General features: G+C 43.4%; 1 protein-coding gene across 2 annotated transcripts; it reads right to left on the minus strand.

Annotated features, from left to right (window-relative positions):
• Positions 1 to 377: 377 nt before the first annotated feature.
• On the minus strand, positions 378 to 16969 carry LOC117354574 (gastrula zinc finger protein XlCGF57.1-like). 2 transcript variants are annotated; one of them, XM_033932337.1, is made up of 3 exons: positions 16741 to 16969; positions 10234 to 10360; positions 378 to 2432 (listed from the first exon to the last, which is right to left on the minus strand). In XM_033932337.1, exons 1-3 carry the CDS (start codon positions 16783 to 16785, stop codon positions 958 to 960), a joined length of 1647 nt encoding a protein of 548 aa, XP_033788228.1. In that variant the 5' UTR covers positions 16786 to 16969; the 3' UTR covers positions 378 to 957. The 2 variants fall into 2 exon arrangements, with proteins under 2 accessions (XP_033788228.1, XP_033788227.1); XM_033932336.1 differs by having other exon boundaries at positions 378 to 2435.
• Between the last annotated feature and the right edge of the window lie 527 nt (positions 16970 to 17496).

A 17496-nucleotide genomic window follows, 5' to 3' on the forward strand; every position in this document is an offset into this window, starting at 1 on the left:
TTGGTTGCCGTACCTTAAGAAGGATATGGTGATACTCGAGAGGGTTCAGAAGAGAGCGACACATTTGATAAAAGGTATGGAAAACCTTTCATATGCTGAAAGACTAGAGAAACTGGGGCTCTTTTTCCTAGAGAAGCGGAGGCTTAGAGGGGACATGATAGAGACTTACAAGATCATGAAGGGCATGGAGAAAGTGGAGAAGGACAGATTTTTCAAACTCTCAAAAATTAAAAGAACGAGAGGGCACTTGGAAAAATTGAGAGGGGACAGATTCAGAACCAATGCTAGGAAGTTCTTCTTCACCCAAAGGGTGGTGGACACCTGGAACGCGCTTCCAGAGGGTGTGATACGACAGAGTACGGTATTGGGGATAGAAGGGTATAGATAGAAGATTAGTATACAGGTCCTGGACCTGATGGGCCACTGCGTGAGCAGACTGCTGGGCGTGATGGACCCCTGGTCTGACCCAGCAGTGGCACTGCTTATGTTCTTACATGTAAATGGTTAGTCTCCTGAGTGAATCTTTTGCCCAAATTTTTAGAGTTGAAGGCTGAGTGAAGTTTTTATTACACTCAGTCCCTAATTCTATAAAAAGCCCTGAACATTGTGCACAGAATTGTGGTCATGTACCCAAATTAAGTGCTAAACTTAACTGAATAACAAGCTAATTAGCGCCAATAACTGACATCTCAACAAGCAATTATTGGTGTTAATTAGAATCAATTAAGGGTTATGTATGTATATTTAGATGCAGGATCCATACCTACATTTAAGTGCGAGCCCAAAAGGAGCGTGAAAACATAGATATATTTGGAATTTAAAGGAATGATCCCAATCTAATTACAGAATTAGAGTCTCTGATCCTAAATTTAGTTGCTGGAATTTGCATCATGTGTTCATTCAATCCAGCTCTTTTTAAGGGTGCTATATATATATAGAACTTTATAGCTCTCAATGCTAGCCCTCAATGCGTGCATATGGTTTATCTCTCATATGAATCCTCTGGTGACTTTTTAGATGTGAAAGCCGAGTAAAGCTTTTCTTACAGTCAGTACATGTAAATGGTTTGTCTCCTGTGTGGATCCTCTGGTGATTTTTTAGATGTGAAAGCCAAATGAAGCTTTTATTACACTCAGTACATGAATATGGTTTTTCTCCGGCGTGAATCTTCTGATGAATTTTTAGATATGAAAGCAGAGTGAAGCTTTTATTACAATCGGTACATGTAAATGGTTTGTCTCCCATGTGGATCCTCTGGTGAATTTTTAGATATGAAAGCCAAGCGAAGCTTTTCTTACACTCAGTACATGTAAATGGTTTGTACCCTGTGTGGATCATTTGGTGTCTTTTTAGATCTGAAAGATCCGTGAAACCTTTTTTACACTCAGTACATGTAAATGGCTTGTACCCTGTGTGGATCATTTGGTGTCTTTTTAGATCTGAAAGTTGAATGAAGCTTTTATTACACTCAGTACATGTAAATGGTTTTTCTCCCCTGTGGATCCTATGGTGAAATGTTAGATTTGAAAGCCGTGTGAAGCTCTTATTACACTCAGTGCATGAATATGGTTTATCTCCTGTGTGTATCCTCTGGTGAATTTTTAGTTGTGAAAGCCAAATGAAGCTCTTATTACACTCAGTACATATATATAGTTTATCTCCTGTATGGATCCTCCAGTGATTTTTGAGATGCGAAAGCCAAATGAAGCTTTTATTGCACTCAGTACATGTAAATCGTTTGGACTCTGTGTGGATCATTTTGTGTCTTTTTAGAGATGAAAGCTGAGAGAAGCTTTTATTACACTCCATACATGTAAATGGTTTGTCTCCCGTGTGGATCCTCTGGTGAATTTTTAGATGTGAAATCCAAACGAAGCTTTTATTACACTCAGTACATGAAAATTGTTTCAACCCCTTGTGGATCATTTTGTGTCTTTTTAGAGATGAAAGCCGAGAGAAGCTTTTATTACAACCACTGGCTGTAGGTGGTTTCTCATTTTTGTGATTCCTTTTGTGCATTTGGAGTTCTGAAAATGACAGGAAGCTCTTATTACATTTAAGACAAACAAAGTCGATGCTCCTCTTATATACCATACGTGCGATTTCTTTCTGGTGTTTTTTTCCTTTCCTCTCCTGGAATTTAGAAGTCACTATATCACTATCATTCATTTGGAAGGATTTCTCTCTGAGGTGTCTTTGGCCCTCAGATATGTTATTGAGCTCCCCGTCATTTCTCTCACACTTAGTGACTCCATCCCTTGAGTCTCCTGCAGGGTCTCTCTGATCCTTTGATTCCTGCTTACAATTCTTTGTTTTAATCTTCTCAGGTCCCTGGGAAATATTCTCACAGACATTTTGTGACTGTGTTTGGATCTGTTCCATTTTTGCCAGATCTTCGCCTCGATTCTTCCATTCTTGTGAGATCTGCTGATCTGCTGGATATAAACAAAAGGTGTTACCCATTAGTTAGAAAACAGCAGTGGTGTCTAAGATGTAACCCGTGTATAATAAGAGGAAGGACAGGTTATGTCGCACCAGAATTTTCCATGTGTGGCTAGAGAATGAGTTAGCTTCATATTTGCAAAGCATTCATCTCCACACAGTGCATGTTTACGTGAAATCTGTTTTGATTGAAGAAAATAATTCAAACAACAGAATAAAACCAGACGTATCAGCACAGAAAAAAAAACAGAGAAACCCATCCTCAAACCATCAAAACACATATTGCAGAAAGCAGCAAACAAAAATTCCAATACCACAATAATGATACCAGCCCAATAAAATCTACAAAAAAGGCCGCCTGATCACCCAAATCCCCAAGCCCTCCCCAAAATACTGATCTAAATAGCTAGAACACACAGCCTAAAAAAAAAGATACAAAAGAATAATAAATATCTGGAGGGGACCCCATTATAAAAAGGGAAATGTACAGAAAGAAACCCAAAGAAAAGGAACAGGGCGCACTCCCCTTAATGAGATGATTCTTCCAGCCTATTCAATATCAGACTACGGGACTGTGAGAGAGTCAGGGATTCTCACTCACAGGTGATGTTATTTCAATGGTCAGCAGAGGGCGCTAGCCAATTAGTGGGTAAACTACAGGGTCCAGAATGCACTGAGCTCTGTAGTCCATAGAGTTTAACCCTCATCCAGCAGGTGTCGCTGAATAGGCTACCCTGTTGAGTCATAGGGTGGAACCCAGGCAGGAAGAGCTTTATATGCCCAATCTGGGATTCATTCTGGGATGTCCCCTTGAGAGGTCCCTGGGAGAGGGTACCCATGGGAAGGTGAGAGCCTCCACAAAGAAGCTTCCCTGAGCAGAGAAGGCTCAGAAGCTGTGGGTTAAGGAGAACCCCGGTGGGGGGGGGGGAAGCCAAGAAGACTGAAAAGGTTTGCTTAGAAGAGCTGATATTCTGAGTGTTGTTGTAGTTGGATGGCTGAGGTAAGCCAACTTATTATGTGAGGACCGTGTCATATGTTTATGGTTCAAAGGAGTTGAACTAAGAGTGATATTCCTCCCTGATCTGTGAAGGAACAGACTCAAGTCCTGTACACCAATAAAAGTGTTGCATTATGCAGAGAGGGTTGTTAGAAAACCTGGCCCGAAGCACTGCAGATCCTGACAATGTGATGGGAAAATGACCGCTCGTCTCGTCACAGGGACCTAGGAGAAAGGGACTGCGAAAGAAATGTAAAAATAAAAGCAAAGATGCTTCGGGAAGCTTTGCGTGAAAAGTCTACAGTTACCCCCAGGGCTGTGGAGTCGGTAGATAAATCCTTTGACTCCAACTCCTCAGTTTCTGGTACCCACGATTCCAACTCCAGGTACCCAAAATTGTCTCTGAATCCTCGACTCCAACTCCAACTCCACAGCCCTGGTTTTATCTATATGTTTTGAAATCAGGGCTGTGAAGTCGGTAGATAAATCCTTCAACTCCGACCCCTCAGTTTCTGGTACCCACGATTCCAACTCCGGGTACCCAAAATTGTCTCCGACTCCTCGACTCCGACTCCACAGCCCTGGTTACCACAGCAAATATCATGTGCAATATATTGTTTGAGACATGTTGGACTGTCAAGAGTGTTTTGACATTTCCACGGCGAAAGTTGCTTGACTAATTGAATAGTATTTATACTGCTTTAAAATGTTTTTGAAAATATTTAAAAGGCTTCTGAGCACCAGAGGGGAGGTTTTTATGCCAGTGACTAAGCTGGGGAGTGTGGAGAACTTCTCTGTTTGACTCCCATTGAAAATGTGAGGCTTTTCCTTCCCTCTGGTTTAGCTCATTTACTTTCCACAAATGACAATGATGTATGAATATATTTGTGTGTTAAAATGTTGTAAATGTATCAGTTTAGTAGGTGCTGCCCCTTTTTCGGAGCTGTGTTTTGGTACATACTATATGGAACATATACGTGAAAATATCATTATTCTGGATCTGTGCATACAATTTCCTCACAGCTGGCCCTGAAATTCCATAAGAACATAAGAAATGCCTCCGCTGGGTCAGACCTGAGGTCCATCGCGCCCAGCAGTCCACTCACGCGGCGGCCCAACAGGTCCAGGACCTGTGCAGTAAATTTCTATCTATACCCCCCTATCCCCTTTTCCAGCAGGAATTTGTCTAATCCTTTCTTAAACCCCAGTACCGTACTCTGCCCTATAACGTCCTCTGGAATTGTATTCCAGGTGTCCACCACACGTTGGGTAAAGAAGAACTTCCTAGCATTTGTTTTGAATTTGCCCCCTCTCAACTTTTCCGAATGCCCTCTTGTTTTTTTATTTTCTGAAAGTTTGAAGAATCTGTCCCTCTCTACTCTCTCTATGCCCTTCATGATCTTGTAAGTCTCTATCATATCCCCTCTTAATCTTCTCTTTTCTAGGGAAAAGAGTCCCAGTTTTTCCAATCTCTCAGCGTATGAAAGGCTTTCCATCTCCTTAATCAGTCGTGTCGCTCTCCTCTGAACTCTCTCGAGCAATGCCATATCCTTTTTAAGGTACGGTGACCAATACTGGACGCAGTACTCAAGATGTGGACGCACCATTGCCCGATACAGCGGCAGGATAACTTCTTTCGTTCTGGTTGTAATACCTTTCTTGATTATACCTAGCATTCTATTCGCTCTCTTAGCGGCAGCTGCGCACTGTGCTGTCGGCTTCATTGTCATGTCCACCATCACCCCCAAGTCCCTTTCTTGGGTACTCATTCAAAAACATCCCTCCCATCGCATAAGTATACCTCAGGTTTTTGCTTCCCACATGCAATACTTTACACTTCTCAACATTGAATTTCATCTGCCATCTCTCTGCCCATTCCCCTAGTTTGTCCAAGTCCCTTTGCAATTCTTCACAGTCCTCCTTTGTCCGAGCTCCACTAAATAGTTTGGTGTCGTCTGCAAATTTTATTATCTCACACTTCGTCCCTGTTTCTAGATCATTTATGAATATGTTAAAAAGCAGCGGCCCGAGCACCGAGCCCTGCGGAACACCACTCGTGACCTTTCTCCAGTCTGAGTAGTGGCCCTTCACCCCTACCCTCTGTTTCCTACCTTCTAACCAGTTTCTGATCCATCTATGCACATCTCCGTCCACCCCATGGTTCTTCAGTTTCCGGAGTAGACGTTCATGAGGCACCTTGTCAAAGGCTTTCTGGAAATCTAGGTATATGATGTCTATGGGGTCTCCTCTGTCCATCTGTTTGTTAATTCCTTCGAAGAAGTGCAGTAAGTTAGTCAGGCACGATCTTCCCCTGCAGAAACCATGTTGGCTGGTTTTCAGAAGTTCGTTTCTTTCAAAATGTTCATCGATGTTTTCTTTTATCAGTGCTTCCGCCATTTTCCCCGGTACCGAGGTCAGACTCACCGGTCTGTAGTTTCCCGGGTCCCCTCTTGATCCCTTTTTAAAGATGGGCGTAACGTTGGCTATCTTCCAATCCTCCGGAATCACACCTGTTTTCAGAGATAGGTTGCAAATTTGCTGCAGTAGTTCTGCTATTTCCTCCTTTAGTTCCTTCAGAACCCTTGGATGGATTCCATCCGGACCCGGCGATTTGTCAGTTTTTAGTTTTTCTATCTGCCTGCGCACATCATCAAGGCTCACTTCCATGGTTATTAACTTTTGTGCTTGATTTCCCTTGAAGATTTGTTCAGGTTCCGGTATGTTGGTTGTGTCTTCGCTTGTAAATACCAACGAAAAGAACATGTTAAGTCTTTCTGCGACCTCTTTCTCTTCCTTCACCGCTCCCTTCCGGTCTCCGTCGTCCAGCGGTCCCACCTCCTCCCTAGCCGGCTGTTTCCCTTTAATATATCTAAAGAACAGCTTGAAATTTCGTGCTTCCTTGGCTAGCCTCTCTTCATACTCTTTTTTGGCTTTTCGAACCACACGGTGACATTCTTTTTGATACTTTCTGTGATCTTTCCAGTTTCCCTCAGATTTGTCCTTCTTCCATTTTCTGAATGAGTTTTTCTTATTGCCTATCGCTTCCTTCACTATTTTAGTTATCCACGCCGGGTCTTTTGTTCGACTCTTGTTGCACCCTTTTCTGAATCTGGGGATATACAGATTTTGCGCCTCGCTCACCGTATCCTTGAAAAAGGACCAGGCATGTTCTACCGTATGCCATTTTTTGGAAGTGTTCCTAAGTTTCTTCTTTACCATTCCTCTCATTGCTTCGTAGTTTCCCTTTCTGAAGTTAAAAGTTGTCGCTATGGTTCTCTTTCCTTTCAGTATTCCTATTTCCACCTTGAACTTGATCATATTATGATCGCTGTTTCCCAACGGTCCCACTACTCCTGTGCTTATCCCTCCAGGACACACTCAGGTCCAAAGATATCACTACAATACAGACAAGAGACTCCTCTGTGCAGGTGTAGTAGTCACTATAGAAACACGATGGCAGATAAAGGCCAAATGGCCCATCCAGTCTGCCCATCCGCAGTAACCATTACTTTCTTTCTCCGAAAGATCCCACGTGCCTTTCGCAGGCCCTCTTGAATTCAGACACAATCTCTGTCTCCACCACCTCTTCCGGGAGATTATTCCATGCATTTCTGTTAAAAAAGTATTTCCTTAGATTATGCCGGAGCCTCTCACCTCTTAACTTCATCCTATGCCCTCTCATTGCAGAGTTTCCTTTCAAATGAAAGAGACTCGACTCATGCGCCATTTATATTACGTAGGTATTTAAACGTCTCTATCATATCTCCCCTCAACCGCCTTTCCTCCAAAGTATACAGATTGAGATCTTTAAGTCTGTCCTCATAAGCCTCATGACGAAGACCATGCACCATTTTAGTAGCCTTCCCCAGGACCGATTCCATCCTTTTTGTATCTTTTTGAAGGTGGGTCCTCCAGAATTGTACACAATATTCTAAATGAGGTCTCACCAGAGTCTTATACAGGACTTATACAGGTTGAAAAGGTGACAGCAAAAGCTAGAAGGATGCAGTATGGCCAGTAGGAAAAAGGAGCATCAATCACGATATTCTAAATGAGGCCTCACCAGAGTCTTATACAGGGGCATCAATACCTCCTTTTTCCTACTGGCCATACTGCATCCTTCTAGCTTTTGCTGTCACCTTTTCAACCTGTTTGGCCACCTTAAGACATCACATACAATCACACCCAAGTCCCGCTCTTCCGTCATGCACATAAGTTCTTCACCCCCTAAACTGTACCGTTCCTTTGGGTTTTTGCAGCCCAAATGCATTGACCTTGCATTTCTTAACATTAAATTTTAGCTGCCAAATTTCAGACCATTCTTCAAGCTTCGCCAGGTCTTTCTTCATGTTATTAACTACCATCCGGCGTGTCTACTCTTTTGCAGATTTATGTATCATCCGCAAAGAAGCAAATCTTACACGAGAGCCCTGCAGCAATATCGTTTATAAAAATGTTAAAAAGAACAGAACCTTGAGGCACACCACTGGTAACAACCCTTTCCTCAAGAGCGATCTCCATTGATCACTACCCTCTGTTGCCTTCCACTCAAACAGTTCTTGACCCAGCCCATCACTTTGAGATCCATCCTGAGGGCACTCAGTTTATTTGATGCCTCTGTGGAACACTATCAAAGGCTTTGCTAACATCTAAATACACCACATCTAGCACACTCCCTCTATCCAATTTTCTGGTCACCCAGTCAAAGAAATTGATCAAATTTGTCTAACAAGACCTGCCTCTAATGAATCCAGCAATGTAAACAGAATATAACTTGCTTCCCACTTCATCCATTGTTATATTCAAACCACACTATACAAACAGCAAAATAATTGTTTTTAGAAATTGCCAGAGGGGTTGAGAAGGTTTGTACTTCACTGTGGCTGCTGGGTGCACTGCAGAAACCACGGTGCACTTGGGTGTGTGATTTTTGTATACTATGGTTATGAAATACATTAATAAAGTGTTAGTTAAAAAAAATTGACTTATCTGGAACAGATGAAAACCCTGATTCTAGACAGCACCATTTTTTTGAACTTCCTGCCTCAGGAACTGTGGTTGGCAGATCACCAGATGTCTAACTTAAACTCTGCAATCACATACAACCACTGAATGGCAGAAAGTCCAGGACAAACCAGCATCACTCTGCATATTTCATTCATTACTGCATTTGCATATACTATAATATATTCTCATTAACCTCATGATAGAAGCCATACAGTCGGCTACCAGCCACTGGCTTTCTGCATCAGTCCCTAATACTGACCCCCACATGTGCACTCCTGAGAGGATATCGTGATCACTGCAGTACTCACTCACTTTCTCACCAAGGCGGTGAGGGAAGAAATGATCAGAGACGTTTAAATACCTACATGGCATAAATGTGCACAAGTCGAGTCTCTTTCATTTGAAAGGAAGCTCTGGAATGAGAGGACATAGGATGAAGTTAAGAGGCGATAGGCTCTGGAGTATTCTAAGGAAATACTTTTTTAAGAAATGTGATAGATGCGTGGAACAGTCTCCCAGTAGAGGTGGTGGAGACAGAGACTATGTCTGAATTCAAGAAAGCCTGGGATAGGAACGTGGGGATCTCTTAGAGAGAGGGCCATTTGGCCTTTATCTACCATCATCTTTCTTGAGAGAGACTTGGGTGTGCTGGTAGATGCATCACTGAAGCCATCTGCACAGTGCGCAGCAGCCTCGAAAAAAGCCAACAGAATGCTGGGCATCATAAAGAGGGGCATAACAACCAGGACGCGGGAAGTCATCATGCCATTGTATAGAGCTATGGTGCGTCCACATCTGGAATACTGCGTTCAATATTGGTCGCCGCACCTCAAGAAGGACATGGCGGTGCTTGAGAGAGTCCAAAGGAGAGCAACGAAACTGGTAAGAGGGCTGGAACACTGCCCATATGCCGAGAGGTTGGATAGGCTGGGGCTCTTCTCTCTGGAAAAAAGGAGGCTCAGGGGAGATATGATAGAGACCTTCAAGATCATGAGGGGCATAGAGAGGGTGGATAGGGACAGATTCTTCAGGCTGAAGGGGTCAACAGGCACGAGGGGGCATTCGGAGAAACTGAAGGGAGATAGGTTCAGAACAAATGCAAGGAAGTTTTTCTTCACCCAAAGGGTCGTGGACACTTGGAATGCGCTACCGGAGGAAGTGATCAGGCAGAGTACGGTACAGGGATTCAAACAAGGATTGGACGGATTCCTGAGGGATAGGGGGATCGTGGGATACTGAGAGAGGTGCTGGGATGTAACACAGGTATAGAAAGCAAACCAAGTAATAAGTATAGAAATCCGACCAGGTTGTGCATGTGCAAGACCGGAGGGTTAGGACTTCGATGGGAAGATAAAACTTAATGGGAAACCAAGGTGGCAAGGGGGCCCCTTCTGGTGTCTCAGACAGGCCGTGACCTGTTCGGGCCGCCGCGGGAGCGGACTGCTGGGCAGGATGGACCTGAGGTCTGACCCAGCGGAGGCACTGCTTATGTTCTTATGTTTCTAAATCAGGGCTGCCCAAGTCCGGTCCTCGAGATCTACTGGCAGGCCAGGTTTTCAGGATATCCACAATGAATATGCATGAGACAGATTTGCATACCAAGAAGGCAGTGAAGGCAAATCTCTCTCATGCATATTCATTGTGGATATCCTGAAAACCTGGCCTGCCAGTAGATCTCGAGGACCGGACTTGGGCAGCCCTGTTCTAAATCATATGAGACAAATGATCAAAATTGTCTTTATAACATTGCCCACTACCGCTAATAAACATTTAAAATTATCCCTTACCCAGAGAGATCAGGGTCTGATAATTCTCCTTCATCACCTCCCTGTAGAGCTTCTTCTGCTCTTCATTTAAATACTCCCACTCCTCCTCGGTGAAAGAGACAGTGATGTCCTCAAACGTTACCTGCATCTGAAATAGAAACCAGAAACACACTCGGTATCTTCTACAGCACTTCCAGAAAGAGGCCTCCCAGGTTTGGTGCTCACCGGGGTGGAGGAAAATTTGTGTCATATTTTATAATAACATAACACACAGCACAGAGAAGGGTTTAATTGTGGGAGACCTCTCAGCAGGGCAGAGTGAAACATTCCTGTGTGCATGTAATTCACAATCCCAGAGCGGGATTATAGCAATAGAAACCAGATACACACAAAATCTCCCTTTGTGAGACTCTAATCTCCCTAAGTCCCAGGTCTGCTCAGGGTCCTGACTAGAGGTCTGCACGGGAATGGGGATCGCGGGGGTCCCGCGGAATCCCCCCTAACCCACGGGGACCCCCCACTAGCCAAAGGGACTCCCACGGGGATGGAAGGCTTTGGAAGCAGGGTTCATCCATATAATATAATGGACATGTCAGCCTTAGTAAAAGAGGGGGTTTATAAGTTAATTACCTGAACAGAAAACAAAAAAAGGGTTCCACCAAAGAGATTCCACAAGGAAAACAGCAGCGCAAACACAAAAGAAACTGGAATTGATGATCCTGTCAGAAGAAATTCCTGCTTTTTATGGGGACGGGCGGGGATGGAGGTAATTCCTTGCGGGGATGGGTGGGGATGGAGAGGATCCTGGCGGGGACGGGTGGGGATGGAGAGGATCCTAGCGGGGATGGGTGGGATTTCTGTCCCCGCGTAACTCTCTAGTCCTGACTTGTATCTGGGTAAAACCAGGATTTCCAGAATCCTCAGGATCTCCAGGATATAGGGCAAACCACCATAAGAATAGAATCCTCTCCTTTTATGACTGCCTACTGCTGTCCTTCAGCTGGGAATCCCCATGCTCTTTCATCCTTCTCTGCAAGGTCCCACCCCCTATGATGCAGTTCTTTTCTTGTATAGATAGGATTGGCAGAGAAGGACCAATTATGTCAGCATGGGGGGGGGTGAACTCCCTGCAGAAAGACAGCTAGAGGGGCAGTCAAAACAGTTGCTGCAGCTGAAAGAGGAGAATGGTAGGGGTGATATATTGGAAACTGCTGTACAGGGTGGGTGTGGGGGACTGAAAGAGGTTCAGAGTAGAAACAATAGGTTCCAGAAAGGTGGAAATAAATAGTGAACAAACTGAAGTGAAGAGGGGGGACTGTGAAAGGAGAGAGAGCATGTAGAAAATGGGTGTAAGGGAAGAGACACATTCTGGAGATTTCCCAGGATCCACCCAGATATGCCAGGATCCTGCAATGCTGACCTCAGGAAGCGCTGTATCCACCTTGCTTCTGTACCCTTCATCACCTGTAAGGTTGGAAAACATCCATATCCAGCACTCCTTCCCCATCAAAAGCACAGGATATGCCAGGATCCTGCAGTCCTAGGACTATATCTGCCTGGATTCAGCATCCTTCACCATCAGTAAAGCTAGAATCACCACATTCCATCCCTCCTTGTTCATCAAAAGCACAGGATCAGCCGGATCTTGCAGTTCTCACCCCAGGAAAGGCTGTATCCTTCTGTATTCAACTCCCATCTTCAAAAGTAAAGATTGATTTTACAGTTGTCTGTGAAATCCTGTCTTCTTTTGCTGCTGGCCATTGCTGGTTTCAGTACATGGTGAGCCCTCTGCGCTTTAGTTCTTCTATGGTTGTCCTGCCTACTACTGTTCTCTTCCTGTATGGGTGTGGCTCATTAGACAAGAACTGTACACATCAGAGAGGAGTCAAATGAACATGGCGGACTGAAGTCGTTTGGCTGAACGCTCCTGAGCCTATCTTCCTAGTAATGGTGAAGCGCAAGTCCAAAATTCGGGTTTTTCCTACTGAACCCGAGTTACAGCAGTTACCTGGCCCTATGGACGCGTTCGTCGAACGCCGGGCCCAACGAGATCCGGTGAGAGAGTCCTCGGCGCAAGGTGGGGGCGTTTCGGAGAGCCCTTCCACCTCTTTTGAGGCGGTCAGCTTCTCTCCGGAGGAACGAGACACGCCGGCGCAGCCACTCCCTCAACTGTGTTTGCAGGGTGAGGAGAGTGAAGAGAGCGTGGCAGTAACTTCCGGGAGCTGTGGGGAGGAGGAAAATGAAGAACTGGCAGCCCGGAGAATGTCTACAGCATTTCCAACGCAGGAGGTCTTGGGGAAAATGGAGGAACGGCAAGAATCACCATTACCTTTAAATTCTCAAACAGGTACTGAGCAGCTTAAAGATTTGGATATTAAATGTTTCCTAGCTCCTCTAGAAAAGCCTTCAGTGGTGGATTTAAACTCAATTTGGGAGGCAATCTCAACATTACAGATTTCCCTGGGAAATCAATTGCAAACTCTGTCTACTCATTCTGCAGGGATACTTTCTGAGACTTTAAAATTGCAAAAAAAAGTGGGCAAATTGGAAGAAAAATCATTAGAACATGAAAGAAAATTGGAAGTTATGGTGAACATTGAGAAAAAATCACTTGAGCAGGAAAAAAAGTTGGAAATATTGGGAGCACAAAATCAGCTCCTCATGAGGGATAATGATAATATCAATTTCAAGATGGAGGTTCTTGAAAATGTAGTACGGAGACAAAATTTGAGACTGATTAATTTTCCAAAGTTAATATCCACTACAGCTCTTGATATGTTTAAACGGTATCTTTCGGAGATTCTAAAAGTCCCCCAGAGTTCCTTTCCACCAATTTCAAAAATATATTATATTCCCTTGGGAAAGAAGAAGACTCTGGAGGACAAGCAAGAACCAGTAATAGATGTATTGGACTTAACAAACCTATTAGAGAAGTCAGAATCAGAGGAATTAATGGTTGCCACACTTTTTGTACAATTAGCATTAGATTCAGATAGAGAATAGCTTTTTAAGTTGTTTTTTAAATATAAAGATGTTTTGTTTTTGAATCAAAAAATAAGAATGTATCCAGATGTTTCTAGGATAACTCAAAAAAAAAGGAAACAGTTTTTGCTCTTGAAACCACAGGTGTTAAAAATTGGAGCTACATTTATTTTGAGATACCCCTGTAAATGCTTAATTAATTATAGGGGAGCTAAATATATCTTTTTTGAATCTGCACAGTTATCGAGGTTTATATTAGATAAGGAGGTGATCTTTGCAAGTCCCCCTATTTGTAACCAAGAAAATGTTCCAAGTTAGTAAATTGGGTCCACTTCAGTCAGCCTAAATTTCTTATAATTTGTTGGATTAATTAATTAATCTCCGATTTGTGATACTTCTCCCTCATTATTGTGAACTAATTAACAGTAGAAAGAATGTTAAAATTTTCCTTATATTCTTTTATGTTATGTACTGTAAGGTGGATACTGTTTTATTCATTATGATTCTGTTATCATATAATTTAAACTCAATAAAGATAAAGTATAAAAAAAAAAGAACTGTACACATCAAAGAGGCTCCAAACAGAATGAAAGCAGCAGTGTGGAGATTCCCTGAAAGAAGGAATGTGTAATGGCCAGAGGTTACATATTGGGGGGGCAAGGTTAAGAGAGAGAGAGGGAATAAGCTGGATAGTGGACTTATAAACCAATAAGGAGGAAAGACAGACATGCTGGACAACCTGGGGGGGGGGGGCAAGAAGGAAGAGATGCTATGGATAATGGGAGGAAGGGAGAGCAGATATTTATGAGCTCAAGAAGCAGGACAGGAAATAAAAACTAAAAAACCATGCGACTTTAGCATTTTTCAGGTGGGGGACCAAGAACTACCCCCCGACTCCCCAAAACAATTCTAAAGACTTCCCTGAATCAATCTTGCAGGCTGTCAGACTAAGCCATGCTGTGTGCTGGGAGCTGCAAAATGGACGCTGCAAAAGCTTACAGGGAGATCCTCTGCCTCAAGAAGTCTGGAACCTGGACCGCCTGTTTCTTCTAACTGCCTCTCAGACCCACTGCATTGGCTGGAGACCACCACCCCGCCTGGAACCCACGCACGCCAAAGGATGGAGGAATGCAGTTGGCCCTAATCCTGGATAGACTGCCACAGAGCCACGCAGCCTGCACTCAAATCCACTGGGGTAGGCAATACTCCCAAGGGAACAGTCCCTGAGCCCCGAACTGTGAGGCTGTCCAGGTGGGTGCATTGGAAAACAGCCAACCCCCTGGAAGCAGCCTTTGCCTTTAAAGTCTGCTATCTCCTGCAGCCAGAGCTGTCCCACACAAGGATCCTCTACAACAGTGGTCTCCAACTCAAACCCTTTGCAGGGCCACATTTTAGATTTGTAGGTACTTGGAGGGCCTCAAAAAAAAAATAGCTAATGTCTTATTAAAGAAATGACAATTTTGCATGAGGTAAAACTCTATGAATCTTTCCTTTTGGCTAAGTCTTAAGAATAATAATGTAATTTATAGCTAAAGAGACATATGATCAAGAAACTGTTTTGTTTTTCTTTTGTGATTATGATAAACATACCGAGGGCCTCAAAATAATATCTGGTGGGCCGCATGTGGCCCCCGGGCCACGAGTTTGCTCTACAACATGAAAATACGCGAAGCAGCAAAAAAAATACTGAACTTAGAGAAAAAATAATAAACACGAGCAGAAAGACTAGCTCCTACTGTCTCGCTTGTAGGAAAAAACTCAACGTTAGAGGGCAGTCTAAAGGTAAGAGAGAAGAGGTGGCAAGTCAAATGCGCGCAAGACAAAAGCGCCAAGACAACCGAGCGCAAGACAATTAAGTGCAACCACAACTGCGCGCAAGATAAGCGCAAGACATCTTAGCTCAGTTGTCTCGCGCTCATTGTCTCACGCTGTTGTCTTGCGCTCAATTGTCTTGACGTTCAATTGTCTTGCGCACATTTGACTATGAACCAAGAGAAGAAGCAACAAAGATGCAAATTAAGCTACCCGAGTGTTCAGGAATAGTGGGGTTGTACAAGAAATATTATAATACTTAAATTTCTTATTTCACAGATAATTTGATTAACCCTTTTTTTCCAGGATATCCTTTACTTTTAGAATATATTTTGATATCAAGTTCTTTGATGATTACAAAATGTAATATATATTATATATTATTAGTGAAAGTGGCACCTAGAGAATGACATGTAGACAAAGTTTGTCCCCCATCCCCGCCAACTCTGCCTTCGCCAACTGTCTTATTCCATCTGCACAAACCTTGAATAGTTATGATTTTATATTGAAATCATTTTATTAAAGTATAAAAAGAAACAATATTCTGTACAACTGTCTTTTTATAAATCACAAATACAGAACAAGGATCAACAAAACCCCTGTCTCCCCTCCCAAAAATCCCCTCCACTATCGAGACAACTGAACAAGCCAAATTATTACAAAATGCTACATAGAAAAATCATGCTAACAGAATACTTTGGTCACACACACAGAACATTAAATGCCAAATCCATAATAGCGGACCAAAAATTATAAACATAAATTAAACCAAAATCCCAAGAAGCTACACCTTGCATGTAATACAACACCTATACAGATATATAAATAAAGGAGTCAGTGTCGAAGGTTTTATGTACAGACTCTATAGCCCTGTTTTTTTTACCAGGGCTGCTCCGCACAAATAGCATGCATATAATTTGCATGCTATTGTGCCGGGCATCATCTTGTATATTTTAATCACTTCTAAAATGGTAATTATTTTGTGAATCCTGCCCTAACCCTCTACATTTAGGAGGTCAGGCTGCTCTTTACTCCAACTGACCATTGATCCTATATAAAGGAGTTCAGGTGTCACTACTAGAGCCAGAAAAAAAAGGAGGGGGAGGCGGGGGCACACATTTAACCCTTAAAACCCACCTTAAGAGCAAAACCGTGCTGCAGCCCGGTGTGACTGCAAGCAGGACTGTTGCAGTTCTTTTACAGGATGGCTGAAGTTAAATCACACTGGGGGTTAGGCTTTTCTGTCAAGGTTGAAAAGCTCTCTTCCGAGGAACAGGGGGCGAGGCAATAAGGAACAAAGACTCCCTGCAAACAGACAGCAGCAGCGGCAATCAAAGCAAGGTAGTCTAGGATCTGTGGCATCCTGGAAAATCCTGTTGTTGTTTTTTCTTTAAGTATTATCACCATGAGTGGCCTAAATAATCAATATAATGTGATATACAGTGTTCCACTCAATATAGGAGGTGCATCTACAGTGTTATATTGCATATAATGACTTCTCTCTATTCAGGAAAAGGCCTCAGAATTGGTGCCTACGCACAGTCTTATCATAGACTGTAGTTTTTTCTGCTCCATGCTCCAGTCGAACACTGTATATCACGTTATATTGGCTGTTTTTTTTCTTTACCAGGATTTTAATACTGTTAAATGAAAATCCTGGTGTTTACCTTTTCCCCCCTGACTCTGCACTATCCCAGCTCAGAAAGCTGCATTAATGTTTGCAACAAGACCTACCTGGGCAGAAGCTCCCGCAGGCATTTTCTGCTCCGCTTTTGTCATTTACAAGGAATTATTTCGATAGCGCAACCAGACGTACAAAGAGTAAGAAAACAGTCCCTGCTCGAAAGAGCTTACAATCTAAACAGACAAACAGGATGTCATGGATACAGTTAAGGGGAACCGATTTTTGGGGGGGATGGGGGATTGTCTTTTGCAGTATTGGCAGAAGGGACAAAGGGGCAGAAACGAGATTTGGGGCCGGAAGTTTCTGCTTAAATCCGCAAATTAAAGGAAGAAGACACGTTTCCTGTTGGGCACAGGATGATGACATCACAAAGGGGGAGGTAGGGAGGCGTCGCCTTTTCCTTCTTGGCTCTACCTCTTTTTATGTTGATTGGTCAGAAAATAGCGGGGGCGTGGAAAGTTCCGCCTACTAGCATTGAAAAGGTGAGAAGTGGAGGAGTTTTAGCTCCTTCTGGCACTCATTGGTCAGAATGTTCTTGTGGTGGGGAGAAGAGGAGTTTTAGCTCCTTCTGGCACTCATTGGTCAGAATGTTCCTGGGGCGGGGAGAAGAGGAGTTTTAGCTCCTTCTGGCACTCATTGGTCAGAATGTTCCTGGGGCGGGGAGAAGAGGAGTTTTAGCTCCTTCTGGCACTCATTGGTCAGAATGTTCCTGGGGCGGTGAGAAGAGGAGTTTTAGCTTCTTCTGGCACTCATTGGTCAGAACGATCCTGGGGCGGGGAGAAGAGGAGTTTTAGCTTCTTCTGGCA

The sequence above is a fragment of the Geotrypetes seraphini genome, chromosome 2 (assembly GCF_902459505.1).
Source record: "Geotrypetes seraphini chromosome 2, aGeoSer1.1, whole genome shotgun sequence".
In the NCBI taxonomy this organism is placed as follows: Eukaryota; Metazoa; Chordata; class Amphibia; order Gymnophiona; family Dermophiidae; genus Geotrypetes; species Geotrypetes seraphini.

Bases quoted from the DNA above. Each gene is read 5' to 3' on its own strand.
- LOC117354574 (XM_033932336.1), bottom strand. From the start codon at position 16,785: ATGACAAAAGCGGAGCAGAAAATGCCTGCGGGAGCTTCTGCCCAG. The intron at 10,361-16,740 runs GTAGGTCTTGTT...TTTCTATTTCAG, and splicing joins CTGCGGGAGCTTCTGCCCAG to ATGCAGGTAACGTTTGAGGA. The intron at 2,436-10,233 runs GTAAGGGATAAT...GTTTATATCCAG, and splicing joins TCAGACCCTGATCTCTCTGG to CAGATCAGCAGATCTCACAA.